Source organism: Vollenhovia emeryi, unplaced genomic scaffold (genome assembly GCF_000949405.1).
Source record: "Vollenhovia emeryi isolate VEMERY1.0 unplaced genomic scaffold, V.emery_V1.0 DF939121.1, whole genome shotgun sequence".
In the NCBI taxonomy this organism is placed as follows: domain Eukaryota; kingdom Metazoa; phylum Arthropoda; class Insecta; order Hymenoptera; family Formicidae; genus Vollenhovia; species Vollenhovia emeryi.
In genome coordinates, this window is record NW_011967245.1 from 7,150 (window position 1) to 25,065 (window position 17,916).

At 48.0% G+C, this 17,916-nt stretch overlaps 1 protein-coding gene across 3 annotated transcripts; it reads left to right on the top strand.

Annotated features, from left to right (window-relative positions):
* Positions 1 to 232: 232 nt before the first annotated feature.
* Positions 233 to 12,891, top strand: LOC105570128. 3 transcript variants are annotated; one of them, XR_001009568.1, is made up of 5 exons: positions 233 to 962; positions 6,079 to 6,375; positions 9,522 to 9,599; positions 10,135 to 11,509; positions 11,740 to 12,891. XR_001009568.1 is itself a non-coding variant. In XM_012027093.1 (4 exons), exons 2-4 carry the CDS (start codon positions 6,226 to 6,228, stop codon positions 11,203 to 11,205), a joined length of 1,299 nt encoding a protein of 432 aa, XP_011882483.1. In that variant the 5' UTR covers positions 233 to 966; positions 6,079 to 6,225; the 3' UTR covers positions 11,206 to 12,891. The 3 variants fall into 3 exon arrangements, 2 of the variants coding, with proteins under 2 accessions (XP_011882483.1, XP_011882482.1); XM_012027093.1 differs by having other exon boundaries at positions 233 to 966; positions 10,135 to 12,891; XM_012027092.1 differs by having other exon boundaries at positions 10,135 to 12,891.
* Positions 12,892 to 17,916: the final 5,025 nt, after the last annotated feature.

The window sequence follows — 17,916 nt, forward strand, 5'->3', positions numbered from 1 at the left end:
ACGCGGCGCGGCGCGGCGCGGAGACGGATGCTGCGGCGAGGCAAGATCGAGAGGGAGAAGGAGAAAGAGATGGGGGAAGATCGGAAGAGATAGACAGATGGAAGGAGCGAGAGGATGACAGTGGGAAGGACGGCAGCGCGAGGGAGATCGGTCGGCGAAGAGCGAGGAGGACGACGGAGCGTATAGTCGCGAGAAGGCCGCGGTAGTCTTTCTCGGCTGGCTAGGTGAGATAAGGACGAGGCAGACAAACGGACTGACGAAGGTGCCTAAGGTAGGGATACTCAGTCTCGCGGCCACGTGCTACACGAGCGCACGCCCCGAGCCGGCCGGCGGTCCAGCCAGCCAGCCAGCTACGACGCCGTCCTCTTGTTCTTCGTTCTCGCATCATCCCGCGCGCTTCCTCCTGTTTCTCCCGTCCATCCGTTTGTCCGTCCGTCCCTCCCTCCCTCTCTCCGTCCGTCTCTTTTTGTCTGACGGAAACCGTCGAAAAGTCGCGCGACGTAGTTCCGAGAGCGATCCAGCACGCGATCGGTGGTGGTTCTTCAGCATCCTCCGAGAGGAGCACCCGCGTAGTGACCCCAAAAAGATATAGGAAGGACACTCGGCTACTGTGATCCTTCCCGACGGATGATCGCGCTTCTCCCCTGCCGGAGGAGATTTTCGACACGAGTGTGTATCACATAGATACCGATTTAGTGCAATCGCGACGAGGACAATCACGTACTGTTTGGTAACACACAGTGCGTGGATGGAGAACGTGTGGTCGATGTGTGTTTTCTGTGCTGGATAAGGGCGAGCGGCAATGACGCGTGCTGTCACGGCTGGCTGACATGCGTCCGTAGGTGCGACGCGACGGTGCGGAAAATTGGGAAAGGGTTTGATACGGAAGTGTATCGAGAGAGAGGGAGAGAGAAAGAGAAGAAGAGGAATAAAAACGGAAGTCTCTGGGTGGACGACATCGCGTAGGTATATTGACATATATGCAATAGTTTTAAAAATTGCCAGTGTCAGAATCGTAGCCGGGTCTAGCTTTTAAGCTCCTCTTTTCTACTTTCTCAGAAGAATGGATGAGAATCTAAAACTCGTCAACGTAAACTGTACTGGCAAATCTTGCTTATGCGTGACACACAAATGTCCGTTTCTCCTTTTCTCTCACATATTTGTTATACCGTAATTGTTTAAGAGAGTGAACAGAGAAAAACCTTACAGTTTTGTAAGAAATATTTTATTTATCGACTTTTTCGGGACTTAAGAAACTTCTCGCAGACCCGCCTATGCGGCTTCTTTATGCATTCTTATTTTTTATCAGTCTACATGTTCTTAAGCGGTACCGCCTCTCTGCATTTTTAAATACTAAAAGCAGATATGCCCAATGGCTTATCGAGTGAATTACATTAGGTAGATTATCTCGTTTGAATGGCACGATCAGTATTCCAGTGACATTTGACACAATCACGCGAGAAGATTTCAGCTGTTGTACGAGATTAAGGTTTACCGTTGCTCGGTTATTTATAGTATTTATACCATAAGTTTTCTGCATAACGTGGACACCACATCTCTCGCTTTCACGTTTACTGAACAGCAATTAACAATCGTGACAAATTAGCATAACAAATTTGACATAAAGTCAAATAACGATAGAACATTTTAATAATCATTTATTTAATCATCTCTCGATGAAGAATTTGGTGATATCTCTGGTATAACAAAATACGATCTTGTGTTACTGCGTTTATTCAACACCCGATTTTCAATTAATCTCTCACGTCAAAATCGAATTGCATTTGGATAACAACGGTCAAAGTTTAAAAATCAGAAATAAATTCGTCACTTTCCGTATTCAATACCCGAAGCTTGTAAATTAATAATCTATGTCGCAGAAGATTCCCAATCGAAAATTTTGTATCTATAAATACAATATAAATACCAAGCCGTACTCATGGTTAGCCACAAGTTCGCGTATGGAAATCTATGAGTCGATCTCAGTGTCTGCGATTAATAAGATACACGATTGTGAACACTTCGAGAGAGCATTTGGTGTCACTACACGAAAAATTGATTCAGATCTCACGGCAGTTGCCAATTAATTTGTCACAATTTGGGGAGAAGGGAACGCAACAATTTCACTGTCTACAGCCAGTACTGTGATATCTGTGTGACATGCAGCTCATAACCGGTTCATTAAAGCTGCAATTCGCCGACACATGAACCATGTCACTCATTTGTTGCCATAGCGATCGAGATCGCCCGAAGGAAAGGAAGGAACAGTAAAAGAAAAAAGGAAAAGAAAGAGGAGTGACACTTATGTACACATATACGTACGAATAATGCTTCGATGATATAAGTGTGTTTCATCTTTTAATCATTATTGCGAGCACGAATAGAGGGAGCCGATCGCTCTCGCCACACTTCTGTCAGATGGAGAAGAAAATATTGTCGGACACTCGAGTTATTAATAGCGAAATAGTAGACTTTTGCGAACTTAAAGGAATCGATGGATCGATAAACGACGAATCGGCAACGAGATCGGCACGGGGAACCATTAGAGATCGGCGTTATCGCGAAATAAATTTGCACGCCTCGCTGAAATCTCAATAGGAGCGTGAGCTTTCACGGAAATTAATACAGTAAACTCTCGCCAATCCGTTCTTCAGTAATCCAGCCGTTTGTCGTGGCTAATTTTTTTATATTTTGGCGGAAATTTTGACAGAACAGATGAGTGGCGGAACATCATGTGAGCGGCAGTAAGTGACGTTTATTGTGCACGCATATTTCTAAATTATATATTTTATTCACTTGGCTACCCTAAATAGAATAAGGAACTACTGAAACCCTGATGAATTACTATAAAATTTTAAACTCTCAGTAATCCGGCATTATCGCAAGTCCGGCATATCTTTATGCTCGATGGAATGGCCGGATTGGCGAGAGTATATTGGATGCCGCGAGCAAATGGTGGGATGTCTTGGAGTATGAAAACTATTCGAACGCTTTTGTATCATCGTCTACCGAATGCCGAGATAATTAATTAGTCGAGACTCTCGGCTTCGATCGGGCGTACTTCGACCCACGCTTTAACGCGACGCAGAGCGGAACATTGTTCCGTACGTCAAGTGTCAAACCTCGATCGATCGATCGATCGCCGTTGCGGCGAACAGGGATCGCGGCGTGGCGGCGCGACGATTTAACATCTCCACGCGTGCGGCACCATTATCTCTCACACCGCTAATTACGCTTTAATATCCTAATTATTTCGCAGATTAAGCTCACAATCGATATTGCGATCCGCGCCGTTCGCAATAAAACTACTCGCGCTGATCGTTCACGCGACCATTTATTAGCGAACGAGCGGGAGATACCACGCGCGCTCACGTTCGTGTTTCTCGTACGGAGAGAAACGGTTTTTCTCCTCCCGATCTTCTTCAAGGACCAACCGCGTGGTGTCGCGACACGCGTAAATATCGAGACGTGGAATCGCGAGATGACAGCTGAAACATATCGGCGATGACGATGCGCCGGTAATAGTTCCAAGTGCGAAACGCGAGAACGGCGTCCTTCGGCGCAGGCTAATGAAATAAACGCTCGTGAACGCGGCTCAAAAACGCAAATAGGAAAAATCCTGATGGCACCGACGATGACCAGTCCCGCCATCGTCATTGCCGTCATCGTCGCTGTAAGCTCTCGCGCGAAACGATCGTGTTTATCGCCGCGTTACAATTGCGCTACCGCGCGGCTCGCCGCGCGCACGCGTTAATCCGTGAAAACAAGGATTTATCGGAGCCGGAGCGCAGTGAGGCGACGATGTATTCAACGGAACCGGTCTTCCGCGGGCATGTACGGCTGTTAATTAATTTGTCATTAGTCAGTCGAGGAAAGATGAGAGGCGCGCAATAAAATTTATCGATGGCCGCAGTGTCGTGCGGCTGCGGCCGCGACGTGCCACCTCTTTGTCGCGGAGGCAACCAATTATATCGATTTTAACAAATTAATAAAGTTCATAACGCCCTCGCGTGATAAACACAAATTCGAAGGAATAAGGACTGATGAGCCGTGACAGGATGCTAAGTGTCAAAATAATTCTTATCTTAAATTTATTGCAAAAAATATTACCTCAGCCAGGGTTTGAATCTGGACCTCACTAGGCGGGCGTTTCACAATTCGACCACCGAAGATATCGATCATTTAACAATATACGCTGCGGGAGCGTCGCGCTCGCAAGAACGATCGTTCAGACTGATTCTGCAATAGACGCAGCCATGATGTAAAAATATAAGGTGAAACATTGCGCATGTAACCAATTTTTGAGGCATATTGTTCATTGGTTCTTGCTGCATTCAACCGCAATGATTTGCAGGTTGAAGGTTTGGGGCAAATTTCTGATTGGTCTCGAGTGCGCATCCACGGGAATGTTACACCTGGTGGTATTCTTGCATCATGGACGCAGCAAGTCGCAAGAAATCGGCCAATGACAGTCGATTATTCTTCTCACATTTGGCTGTGATTGGACGATTGCCACACAGTAATTGTTTTCGTATTCTCCAGATGTAGAAGCGTGAGTGTAATCATATGTTATCAACCGCACTGACGAAGTATGTAAATAATCTTCGTTTAGTTGAGTAGCGAAATGTTATCGATTACATCCGAAAGTCAAGCTATTCCGTGCAAAAATGCTTCCAAATGCTTTCAATTGCTTAAAAATAGAATCGATACAGTGACCATAGGATGTGCAATTAATAGGATGTCCAAAAGCCATAATTCTTGCCATGAATTACTACTGGAAGCCAAAAAAAGGAGAATCTCTGTTTTGTTGTAACGTCGTGTTAAGATTCGTGCTTTAGTTTCGAATTCTCGCGGGTCGATATAAGAATTTTGATGAAAGCTTCGTCAGCTGTGAATTCGTTGATGTACCTCAATATTCTGAAGTAAATACGCCTATTATTTCTAGTGTATGTGCGGCTTATAACGCGTTACAGTTAATGTAAAAAAATTAAGAAACTTAATAAATTTGTTAGAACTTAACGCAACCCGCGTGCTTCAATTATAATCCATGAATACTAGAAATCTCGCGTATAATCTTCACTGCTATACATTCCCGCATATATAACGCGATCGTGTCGCAAGTATATGCCAATATTACTCCGTGTTCGCGTAGATTAACTCGGCGCAGCGGCGCCAATTACCGCGTTCTCAATCGTGGCTTTGTGATCGACCAGGGAAATCTCGGTATCCTCAATTAACGTTTACTTTCAAATCGCGCGTCTTGGAACTGGATTAATTCTCCCGGCTACCGATCGTTATCCCCGAGCGCGTTGCGATCATTCCACGAGAGCACGGGGACTTACTTTGTGAATTATTTCACGCAACGGGCGAATGCGTTGGCTTCCGCGATGTATTTACGACGCTTCGCCGTGCCGAGCTGTGCGGGGCCGACGCGAGTTTCTCCCCGACGAATCGAAATTAAACATCGGTGTAATCAGTAGTGCGCGCCGGTCCCGAGTTCCCACGTGGTCCCGCGCGGCTCGAAAATTAATACGTGGCAGCCTCGGTAATTAGCTCTCGTGTTTATGCGTCTCTCGCGGGGCGGTCCGCGTTAACATTGGTAATGGTGTTACACCGTTGTAAACACGACGTGTTATCTCGGGCGATACGGAGACCCGGGGTCCCGGGGAGGACGCTCGCGGTTTCGGCGCACTCTCCTCGTTTCTTGTATTCTGGAATAATTATTGCACAACACGCTGATATACGTTGCCCCACGCGCCCATTCGCATTTTCGTAAAAATGCCGCTTTGATAGCGCAAGATAGCCATTAGCATACATTCGGGCGTTCTGCTGCTGGGAGGCTGACATTCGTGACCGCAAATGTCTTGTTTCGTGTATTATTTGGCGAATAAATCGCCGAATCTGTACAGAGTATTACGATGATGAAGATGCATGGTACATGTAGCAACGGCAATAGACAATTAAATATTCGACTCTTAATCAAAGGGAATTTAGATTCAGACTAGCGTGTCATTGTTAACGACGCTGAATGTGATCGAGAGAGAATTATTTGTTTGTTTTTTTCTTCTTCCTTATCAGGCCGGAAGTCACGCGTCGCGTGAACGTTTCAAGGAACAAGCGGCGCACGACAAGTGTACAAAATGTTGGCGCGCCACATGAAGCGGAAAGAGGGTAGGTCGGGTCACAGGCCAGGACGGCTGACACCGAGGGATTAAAACGTGTCGAATGGATGTGGGCGATCTGTCGGGATCGGTAGGGAGCGGATCCATCTCGGTTGCGACGGGTGTTGGTTTTATCGCCAACGCGACATCCGCCACCCCAGGGTGGTGGACGCCTACGTCGACGATCACATCGGCAGCGGCCAACACCGACGTGGTAAGTCTGCTTTTTCTCTCCCCAATGCTCCCGTAAAAGTTCTTTTTTTATCGAAGGAACGAGGTGAAGATCTTGATGTATCGTCAAACTATTTGCGATATGCGAACGCAACTTGTTTGTTCCCAAAAACAATTGGGTGCACGTTTTCGTACGATTGCGTAATATTAATGAGAGCACTTTTCTAATAGTACGTTTCGTATCGGCTGCGTATTTACTTAGAGAAGAAAATTTGAATATTTATAATATTCATGTTAAAATGCCGCGAGGTTGATCGTCGAGAGAGATCTGCTTGTCACGTGGCATTTACTGTGAATTACGGTCTTTCTTATTATTCAAATATGGTATTTCTGTGGCATTTAGTACGCTTAATTGTGGGTCTCACCGCGGTTCAATTAAATTGCGATATCTTTTGCGAACTGATCGGGTTGGAAGCACACGGGTAGGAATCGCGTGAGTTTATCGCGCGTCATCGTCAACTCGCTGGATGGTTGGATTAGTATTCACACGGGCCGGATTATTCTAAATCGCTAACTGAGGCCTGGAATAACGGAATCCGAGGGAACCCCGAAAGAGAAACGTGGCGTGCGCGATGTAAAAAGGCCGTCAACATCGCCGCGTTCTCCACTTCATCGAACGTCACCTCGTGACGGCACTTAATGAGATGATTCCCGTGTGGGACGTGGGTGGGCGACGGAAAGGATTCAGACGGATGCTCGCTGTTCTATGACGTAGATTATCCGCAAAATGCGAGAAGAAGCGGCACGGACCGGGAGGAGAGCGGTTATTTAGTCCCGTCGATGCACCGGCGGTCTGCGGCCGCGGGGATTAGAACCGTGGTGACATAGCCGCGTCATCTGTTGGACGTTTAACCTTTTTTGCCTCCTTACCTCGGCCCGCGCGTCGCCGCTCCTCGCCGTCATTTCCGCGAGAAGTCATCAGCCCCGTACCGCGCATACGTTCCCAGGTTAATGAGATCGAAAGTCGTTTTCGAATACCTGCGCGCGCCACCGCCGCTCCGCGTTTCAGCGTTTCGTCAGGATCGTCGGGGAATCCCTTCATACGGCGGCGGCGGCGGTTGATTTTCGAAATTGCGAAACGCGTGAAAAGAAAAGACGAACGCTCGGATTTCCGCGCGATACCGCCCAGTGTTTATTATCACCATTGATGTTGCGGTAATATATTGGAGTAGTTACGTCAAAATGCCCGCCTTTCCCCGATTTAGGTCGCGCGAAAACCTCACTACCGAGCGTAATGCCCGCTCGCGTAATCGTTTGTAATCAAATCGATTCCGCGTGCGGTGCCTAAAGGCCGAACCAGACTAGCAATTGTCGACGCGGATTGGGATTGGCGATTGTCTTCTACCCAATGAGAATCAATTAAATGGCTGACTGCTTTGCTCTCATTGGCTAGAGGACAATCGTCAATCGCCAGTCCCAATCCCAATCCAATCTGCGTTGACAATTGCTAGTCTGGTTCGGCCTTTATATAGACTTGGATTGGGATTAGCGACTGAGCCAATGAGAGTCGATTAAATTGCTGGCTGCTTTGCTCTCATTGGCTAGAGGACAATCGTCAATGGCCAATCCTAATCCAATCCGAATCGGCAATTGGTAGTCTGATTCGGCCTTAAAAGCCGACGGATAAACTCGTGCGAGCTGCCGTGGTCCCGTGTTACGCGCGTGTCTTGAAACGGGATCCAGGAAATCGTCGTTAAATGCTTGAACGTCCACCGTCCGTGCAAATCGCGCGACAAACCGAAATAATTAATGAATCGTAAAATTTACTTGCGAAAGTCGTAAATGGCCGCTAGACGGCGACGTTGCGTGCGGCCGCACGACGCCCGCGACGGGCGAGGAGGAATTCGAGCGAGCGCGGATCTCCGCACAAATGCGTTCCGATCGTCCCTGACGATTCCCGCGTGCAACGCGAGCGATCAATTTCTCGTCGCGTTGCGACAGAGACGATCGCGACGGCCGTTACTTTGAGCAGACTCTTTTCGCGCATGAGAATCAGATCCGCGAGCGAGTCGGATCCTCGCTTCTCTGCCCGCGCGATGTTCTGTCTTCTCTCCGCGCCTCTCTCGCGACCGGCGGCGTCCAAGCCGCGAGGGAGCTGTGCGGTCTAGTAATGACTGGCTAACTAGGTTTTAATAGGAAGGCGATTTCTCGCCGCGAGAGAATAGACCCCTCGTTCGAGCGCGGATCAGCGAGGAGCGCGCGAACGAGGCGAGAGAAAGAGTCCTTCTCTCCCGCGCGACGTCACCGTCGAGGATCCTTCACGCGGCGCAGATGCGCGCTCGCGCCGATTTGCGACCACAATGCGCGCGCGGTCGCAATGTTCGAAAACAGATTGTAGTCGAGGATGTAAAGATACACGGTCGGTCTCGCGCGCGCAATCTTTGCTACGCTTGTACTTGGCACGAGACACTACTGTCTCTCTTGATTAACGTGAGATCGGGGATCCTTGGAATACCTGGATGACCTTTAAGCCCGTATCAGACTACGTATTGGGATTATATTGAAATTGGATCGATCACAGTAAAGTTTACTAATCTCAAGTTTAGTAACTTTTACTCTAACTGGTCAAATTACAATCTAATTTCAATCTCAATTCGTAGTCCGATACGGGCTTAAGCCCGTTTTCTGCGATAATTCACTGATTGACTTTTAAAGAGCATAATGCTTAGTCAGACAAAAACTTGTAATCGGTATTGAAGATACTAATAATTTATCGATATTTTACACACGCAAATAAATTGTTGAAGACATCGCTTTTAAGAGAAATTATAGTTATACACACAGAGAAAATACTGGAAGGGATACAGTTTTGTAATTTTAGGTGTTCGATATTAAAGACTGACTTAATAAAAAAAAGAAAAAACTGGATTTAGCGTATTAATTAAATTACTTTGTCTCTATTCGATCGTGGTTTCGCAGCGATACTTTGTATCGAAATAGGAAGCTTCCATATCCTATCACAGTGCTCTCCGTTGTTCCGATGTTGCGTTTCGAGAGCGTGCATTAGATCGAGAAACCCTTCCGTGATTGACAGATATTGTACCGGGGATCAGGCACGGGGATCGTCGGGCACATTCTGAACGTCCTCAGGCCCCGAGCGTAACCACATGTCGCATCTTTTTGTTGCAGATGAATCAGCTCTGCAGGGTTTGCGGAGAGCCGGCCGCGGGTTTTCACTTCGGAGCCTTCACGTGCGAAGGCTGCAAGGTCAGTATCTTCGCGTCGCCATTCTTCCACGGCTATTCATCCGTATCATTATTCTCTGGTAACAAAATCAAGAAAAGAATTAAAAAAAGAAAGAGAAAGAGAGGACTCGAAATCGCGTTACGTTTCTCGCGACGCGAGACACTTGCACCGAAAGTTACAGGAAGATTCGCGTAGAATCGCGTTGGGACGAAGAGCAATAGGTGTCGGAGATGCGACTTTTTATCATGTCTTTTTTTCTTATCGTCGTCATTCAGCGACGATGCGTCTCGATAAAATCCGACGGCGGCGATTCATTGTCAAATTAAAAATTGTTACGCGAAACTCGCGGAACGGATCTGCGTACTGTTGTTGAAAGGCTTAATTGTGCCTCGCGCTTCTAACTGAAACGCGCGGACTTTCGACCGCTGACAATTGAGCTTTGCTAATAGGTAGCTAGACACTTTACCCTCCCTGTACGCCTGGTCTCCTAACAAAGCGAAAATGCAAATCGATTGCGACTGACCAACGCGCGCCTATTTCGCTTTCTGTTGCACAGTCTTTCTTCGGGCGCACCTACAACAATCTGGGTAGCATTTCCGAATGCAAGAACGGCGGCGTCTGCGTGATCAACAAGAAGAATCGTACCGCCTGCAAGGCATGCCGCCTGCGGAAATGCCTGATGGTGGGCATGTCCAAGTCCGGCTCGCGTTACGGCCGGCGCTCCAATTGGTTCAAGATACACTGCCTACTGCAGGAACAGTCCCAGCAGGCGCAAAATCGTCTGATCAAGGACCCCAAGTCCGCGTACGAGAAGGCGTTCGGCTCGTTAGACGCCGCGAATAACAACAATAATAATAATACCGAGAACACCAGTAACACCAGCGCCAGCAGCATCGTCGGCATCGTCACGACGGCGACCACTACGGCCAACAGTTACCATCATCACCTGCACCACCATCATCATCCGGATCGGTTGCCCAAGAGGGAGGACGGTGCGCTCAGGCCAGCGGATATTCCGGTGCAACTGAGGTCACCCGACGTCCCGCCGAGAAGCAGCCAGGAAGCGATCCTGAGGCCGGCCGATCTCCCGAGGACCCCGCACGAGATGCTCAGGCCCGAAGTTTCGAGGTTCCCCATGTGGCGGGGCCCGCCGCTCTTTCATCCAGCGCTCACGCACATGCAGCTGCTGAACGCGCCGTTCTTCCCGTTCCAGCAGCGTTTCATCGTACCTTACGTGAACCAAGTGGGCCCGCCGCAGATGGCGACCAGCCTGTCGAGCTCGTCCAGCGAGAGCGTCAGCCCGCGATCGACTCCGTCGCCGACCAAGAGAAGCGAGGAGAATCGCGAGTGCCGCGAGGTCGACCGCGAGACCACGTCCGAGCGAGACCGGTGTCCGAGGGCAGGTTCGATAGAGGTCGCGTATGACAAGAATCTCACGTTTTTGCGGTCTCTCGGGCCGGAGCAAGAGGAGCCGATGGACCTCAGCATGAAGGACACACGGACGGATGGGCAGGAGGTGGACGCTGGTAGCATGGAAGAGGAAGAGGAGGAAAAGTCGAGCAACAGCGAGGAAAATGAGCTTCAGCAGGACACCGGGCCGCCCCTGGACCTCACCCGGAAGACATGACCTCGGATATCAAATGGTGCTCGCTAGAAGTGCTCAACGAGAACTCGATTCGATCGGGAAAGATCATTGGTGTCGCTCCGAGTCCGCGTGGATAAGCGGAGCGGTGTCGCCGAGCAATCTGTTGAAAAAGAAGGCGACACGCTCGAAGCCCCTCCCCGCGGCGGAAGAAGAGGAAAACGGGAGGACGATGTCGAGAGGAAGGACGGATGGCTGGGAAAGTAGCGTAAGATGAGAAGAAGAAGGAGTGGGAGGAGGAGGAGAAGGAGAAGGAGGAGGAGGAGGACGGCAAGGAAAGGTACGAAAGGTGAAGGAGAGAATGGAGAAGAACGCGCGAATCACACGAGAAGCGGAGAGGGTGGAAGAAGGTACAGTTACATCGTAATAACCGCGGCGAGCGAGAAGCACGGCGCGAGTGTCAAAGGTGCTCCGGCGCAAGAAACGGAGAAGGCGACTCCGTGGGAGAGGGAGGGGCGGGGGAGGGAGAAAGAGGAGTAGCCGAATACGATTACGTTGGAACGACACGTGAGGGAAAAGCAGAAGGAGAGGGGGAGAGAGCGCGGTCGGCCTGCGCTGAGGAGGAAGAAGGTGCCGCCGCGCGTAGTGCAGCCGGCACAAACGGCTTTACGATCGGCGATCGTCCGATCGATGAAAATTGCTCAAGCCGCTCGGTATCAGCCGACACACGAGTCCCTTTTGCCGCCCGGTCGTGCCCCGACGGCAGGTGCACACTGACGGAGCGCCCGTGAGGATATCGATACATTCCCTCTCGTCGGAGAAACGCATCGTGCCTTTAGCGAGGCTGGGCACTCGGACTATGCGCGACTCGCGATTCCGGCTGTTCGTACCGGGTCTCGTGGATATTGGACGTGGTACATTCGTCGAATTCGCGCCGACTCGACGAGGCCGAGAGGGCGTGAATCAATTCGTTCGCGGTCGTTCGTGTACAGGGGGCTGCGCTGTGCGAGCGAACGCAACGGCGAATCGTGCGGACGGAGGGGGGTTCACGTTCGGCGAGCCGGCCAATTTCCGTCGAGGGAAATGACGAGCCGCACGAATCGCGGAATCGCGTGTATCGTTAGCGCGCCAGCTCTCGAAAAGCGGTGCCTTAAAAAATACGGCGGTGAAAACGGGGAACCGCCGGTGATAGTTTAAACGTTAGAACGATATGTAACCGTGTTTGCCGTGTCGTGGCGACGACGCACGGCGGGATGGCCAGTGAGTGCTTCGCGCGTACAACTATTGCGCCGACGAGATCGTTCGGCGAGCGTTCGAGACGTCCGGATTCCGTTCGATCCGAGCACTCGCGTCGATTCGCCAAGAGAAAAAAAACGAGAGAGAGAGAAAAGAAATCGACACTGATGCGAGAGATCGGACGGCGATCCGGGCGCCGGATAAATTTGTGATTCTGCGAATTCCAAGTGCTCTTAGTACGTAACTTATGTATATTTCTCGAGAGTCCTGTCGGACGAACAGGGATCGTATCAAGCCCGAGCGCGGGGGAAATCGTTCCGAAACGTGCCGATCGTCCGCGGTGGGTTCCGCAGTTGCGCTCAAGTACAAAAAAAAGGAAGAAAGAAAAGGGAGGCACGCGGTAGCCACGATCGGACGATCGCACGAAGCGCGGGCGCCGTTCGAGTGTTCGAGTCGAAGAGTACGAAATGAAATAAAGAATATTATATACCTGAACGTGTGCGTGTGTGTGTACGTGTGCGACACCTTGTGATCGCCGTTCATTAAATATCCCTCCACGCTCATCGATCCCCCCCCCCCTCGATCTCTCCGCCGCGTTCCTACAGACGCGAGATGGTATTCGATTACTTTCGTCTCGCGCGTCTTTTACATTCCACGTATCGCGCGCCGCGTATCGGACGCGTGCATATAATATTATAACGCGCCGCACGGGCCGCGTATCATCGTATCCGCGATGTTATTTATCTAGCGATAAATTTGTCCGCCTTGATATACTACGCAAAACACGTTTCCCCGATGGTTTCGCGCCGACGCGGGGCGACGCGACGCGACGCGAAGAATGACGCGGCTCCCGTAGACGGGGACGTCGAACACGCCTGACAATAAATTTTCTTAAAAGTTCAGCAATAAACACGCGAGTATATCGATCGTAAGGTTTCTCCCCCTAGGGTCGTTTGACCGGGTCAGCCGGAGCACCGTTTTGCGGGCGCGCGCGCGCGAAGAGAAGGACTCCGTCGGAGACGGCGAGCGAAACAAGCGAGCTTGATGTACCAGGAAGCGTGTACTTCTCGCACGCGGAAGTTTTATTGCTAATTACGTTATACTCCTCGAAATCGAGGTGGTTTCCCGGTCGGCGCGTAATGTTCCGCGCGCGCGCGCGTAGATCCCGATAATTTATGAATATCCGCGTCGCCACGAGGATCTTCCCCGACGTGCCGCGATCCTCGAGGAGAGATCACGGCCGGAATTCACGTTTTGCGACATGACCCGTCCGTAGAGATTTGTCTTAAAGGAAAGTTTTCGTCTGTTTTAGAACGCGACCTCCTTCGCTGGTACATCGAAGTTTCTTCATCGGCGTGTTATTATTCGCGATTTTACGGCGAAACGCATATGGCACCTTGTGTCTTATGAGCAGCACAAATATCCCGATTATCTAAATACGGTTTCGAAATTGTGACGTATCGGTTTCATCGAAGCTATGCCGCCTCCGTGTTGCACGCCGAACGCTTTGAATCCCGGACAACCAGACTCCGGACGGCAACGGGCCAGCCGGCGGTATTAATACCTGTTTAATTTATGCACGGCCTCCGCAGCTTCGCGAGTATTTGCAAAAGATACTTCTCCAAGTTAGACCAGAACGCAATACGTCTGGCAACATAAAATGTGCAACGCGAAACGTGCAAGTTCGCAAAATCGTGTTTGCAGCGCGCGAGCCCCCTTCCGACACGAGATCTCTGTCAATATTCTCGCGAACAAAATGGCCTTCCCCGCGCTAGAGCTCTCAAATAACGCTTCGTACATATTGCGAGCATGTTTTCGCATATGTCCAGCGAGGGAACAGACGATTCGTGCTTTCCGTCGCGCAGGATAATTACTATTGAATTTACGAGTCACTCGATCGTGGAAACACGCGCGATTTCTAATTAAACCACTCCAAAGTACGAGAACCACTTGAAATGTTCTCGGAATACAAAACGGCTGGCTTCATATCATTTTTATTTTTCAACATAATTTCCTGACATATCGATGAGTTCCAAAGTCATTGTCCATCACGTACCTCCGATTTATCGAGTGATATAGAAAAAAAAGATAAATCTCTTCCCAGCAAGAAATTTCTTCACACTCAGAAAAAAATTTAGTTAGGTTTAACAAATGAGATACGTTGAAATCACATTTCTTTGAATCTACTAAATTTTCATTTATTTCTACTAAAACATTTGCCAAATTTGAAGAAATAAGTATGAATTCTCTTAGAAATTGTAGTCTCAATCAAATAAAATTTTGGTTAAAGTGACGAAAAGGTTTCTTTGAAATTAAATTAAAGTCTAATAAGGTCAAAACAAACATTCAAACAATCTTTTTTAACTGGGTGTAAACTGTGGGAATAGATGCAAGGTCCGACAGAAGCGAAGTCAAGTGAATAAGGAGGCTGCAACGAGAAATCGCATCTTAATTCGTGGACAATCACAGGGACACCTTGAGTTCATTTATTTTTCAAAAATTATGCAGATATGTTCGTCCAAGGATCTACAAATGTGGAGGTTTTCTCAGGGATTTGATGGTAATTAAGTCAATTTCTTCCACAATCAATTAGTTGATTGTTAGGATTTATTAAGGCCCGCGATTCGTATTGTACACGTTCGGACGACCGACACACGGTATACACATATACCTGTATATCCGCTGTTTCTCGCCATCACATTTCGACTTGTTGGTCTACGAAAATTCTAGGTCGTTATGATAACATTATATCGCTTCTAAACAGGACAAATAAGTAAAGCAATGAGTCGAGCAAGTAAAAAATAGATAAATGCATACAGTACATATAACTGTAGAACGTTTTCCTACGCAAACACGAATCTATTTGGTGGATCAAATTGAGGCTTTACGTGTCGTAGCAAGGAGTAATTTTTTATTTAAACGTCCGTGTGCGACGGCCATCTGTAAATCATTCCGAAACCTTTTCAAATAATCAAACGCGTCTCTTCGTTGTCGAAAACACAGTAACTCTAATTATTGCAATTTGCAAATTAATTGCCATTCTGAACGTGCAATTTTTCTCCTCGAGAAATGTGTCGATCTCAATAATGCGATGCAATCATCCGGACGCTCACGCCGCGGCCCAATAATAAATTGCGCAATGCGGGTGGCTGCTTTTAATTTAACGAGCACTTTTATTCTCATCTCGATTCCGGGCATTTAGCCGACCCTTTAATTCGCCGCGCTATTACGGCACCGGGACCCTGTTATACGCGATATTAAATAACGCAATGATTCGTGCGGCGTTTACAATTATTATCATTACGCATTTAATAACGCGAGGCGGGCCGCGAGTTATCGTTAGCACGGGATTCCCCTCTCGCGAGCCGCACCGGCGAGGGTTTCAACGGTAGTCGCTGCTCGAGAGTTGCGTTTCCGCATTTCGATGCCCTTCACAGGGCCTCCTCGACGGCGATGCGAGGGAATTCACGAGAAATGCGCGCGCAATATCGACGGGCATGTTCATATCGACGCGCGTCTACACCAATGTGAGATGTTCGCTCGCATATACCCGCGTTCAAACTCGTAACTTCGAGACTGTAAAATGCCGAGTGGATAAGACTTGCCGCTTGTTGACTGAGGCGAGACACTCGATGTCTATCCCGCGGGCATTTCCTGTCGGACCCAATTCAGATATCCCGCGAGACCAGCCTCGGCGCGCGCCGAGTAAAAATGGGGGAAACGATATACGTCACACGTGGCTGCTCCAAGCTCGATTAAAATTCGCTAATTTTATCGCGCGCTTCTCAATGTTCTTCATAGATGCGCGCACACCGCGATTTGCATTTTTCGATTGATCGCCGAAAATAGTAGAAATTTAGTTTGTTCTGGAACAAGAACCTTTGCAATTAAGGTAACAGATAAATAAGAGTCACAAAATTTTTTTTCGCGACAATTTTTTTCAATCTTTAAAAATATGTAGATGCTATATCGTAATATTTTTTAAATTTAAATTATTAAATATATTAAGACAGTTTCTAACGTTGTGGCTTTCACAGGCAAGGTTTCAAAATTCATAAATGTAATAAAAATCATTGACGTAAAAGATATTCAATTACCTAAAGCAAGTTGTATCTTTTCGTCATGATAAGTATTTAAAGATGCATATGCGTAAATAGGTTTTACTACCTTTCTCAATCTATATTTAGCGAAGTCGGGATGACAATGAAATGTCCTACTCTAATAATTGATTAAAAGAAGAAAAGAGTAGTTATGACGCTGATAAAATAATACGCATGTCGCATGTCTTGTCAACGACCAAAATTTGTCAAGCGATAAGAGTCATCGTCAGGAAATTTCTAATAGGTACAAGCGATCGATCGGTTTGAAACGTATGTCTAGTATCAAAAAGAGCGCTGAGTGCACATGTAAATCATTAATCACGTCTATCGGACTGACACTGTCGAAGAATTCGATCATTTAATCATCTTGACGCCTTGTCGAACGTAATATCCGAGGATATTCGTCATTCAATCGTTCTTAAAGCTACGTTAATTCCTGTCCTGACTTTTTTTTATATGAATTTTTGATCCTTCTCACGTCGTGTACTATTCATTCTACTCACACGCGTCTCTTCATCCACTTTTCTGACACTAATCATTCTGAAGACGCGTTTCCTCGCGGTTTCGAGAAGACGGTTCTCTTTTATTAGGCATAACAGGACACGGTAATGGTGCATTTAACGCGACGCCACATCGCAGAGGGGGGGGGGGGGGTCGATATTAATGTCAGCCGTTTTTATTTCCGCGCGCAAAATCATCCGCCAAGTTTTCTGCACCGCAGTTATTTATTGTTGAATAATTTTATAACAATCTTTTACGCCGTATATCTTCCTAGTCGTAAACGTTCCTCGCGCGTTTTTGCCGATGCGTTATTTATCCGTCGCTAATGCGCGCAACGACGTTATAAATTAACCTTCTATTTATCTGTTAATCTGTCTGTTCGCACGAAACGTCTCCTTCCGTATCGATCGAATGAGGCTGCTATTTGATTATCCTTGATGCCGCGCGCCATCGCATTATGAAGCGTCTCGACGAATTCGCGAAATGCAATTTCCTGTTTCCCAGTAATTCTTGCGCCATCGCGACCAGATATATTCTTTGTCGTGCGAATCTTTCTTAGTGGCGTACCGTTTTATTGCCGAGGACGGCAAGACGTCCGATTCCACCAGACCGTCTCTTCACACCTGCCGAGTAATCGGGGTGTCAAAATAGGTCCTGTCTCGAGGACACGTTTCGTGTCGCCAGGCATCTAAAAGTCACGACCACGTCACTGCGCGATCATTCGGGTAGAAGAGAGAATCAGAATTATTATTTATTACACGCTCTGGGACAAGTCCCCTAAAGCGTAAGAGCAAAAGTTAGAAAAAAGTAAAACTGTGAGCGATGAGGATGCATATGAGAAATATTTAGAAATGAGAAAGTAAAAAGGAATAAAAATATGTGTAGTATTTAAATAGAGCATTTAGAACAGTAATTGTAG

Coding starts and splice junctions, on each gene's coding strand:
- LOC105570128 (XM_012027093.1), top strand. CDS start 6,226: ATGGATGTGGGCGATCTGTCGGGATCGGTAGGGAGCGGATCCATCTCG. Junction 6,376..9,521: donor CAGCGGCCAACACCGACGTG/GTAAGTCTGCTT, acceptor TTTTTGTTGCAG/ATGAATCAGCTCTGCAGGGT. Junction 9,600..10,134: donor TCACGTGCGAAGGCTGCAAG/GTCAGTATCTTC, acceptor TCTGTTGCACAG/TCTTTCTTCGGGCGCACCTA.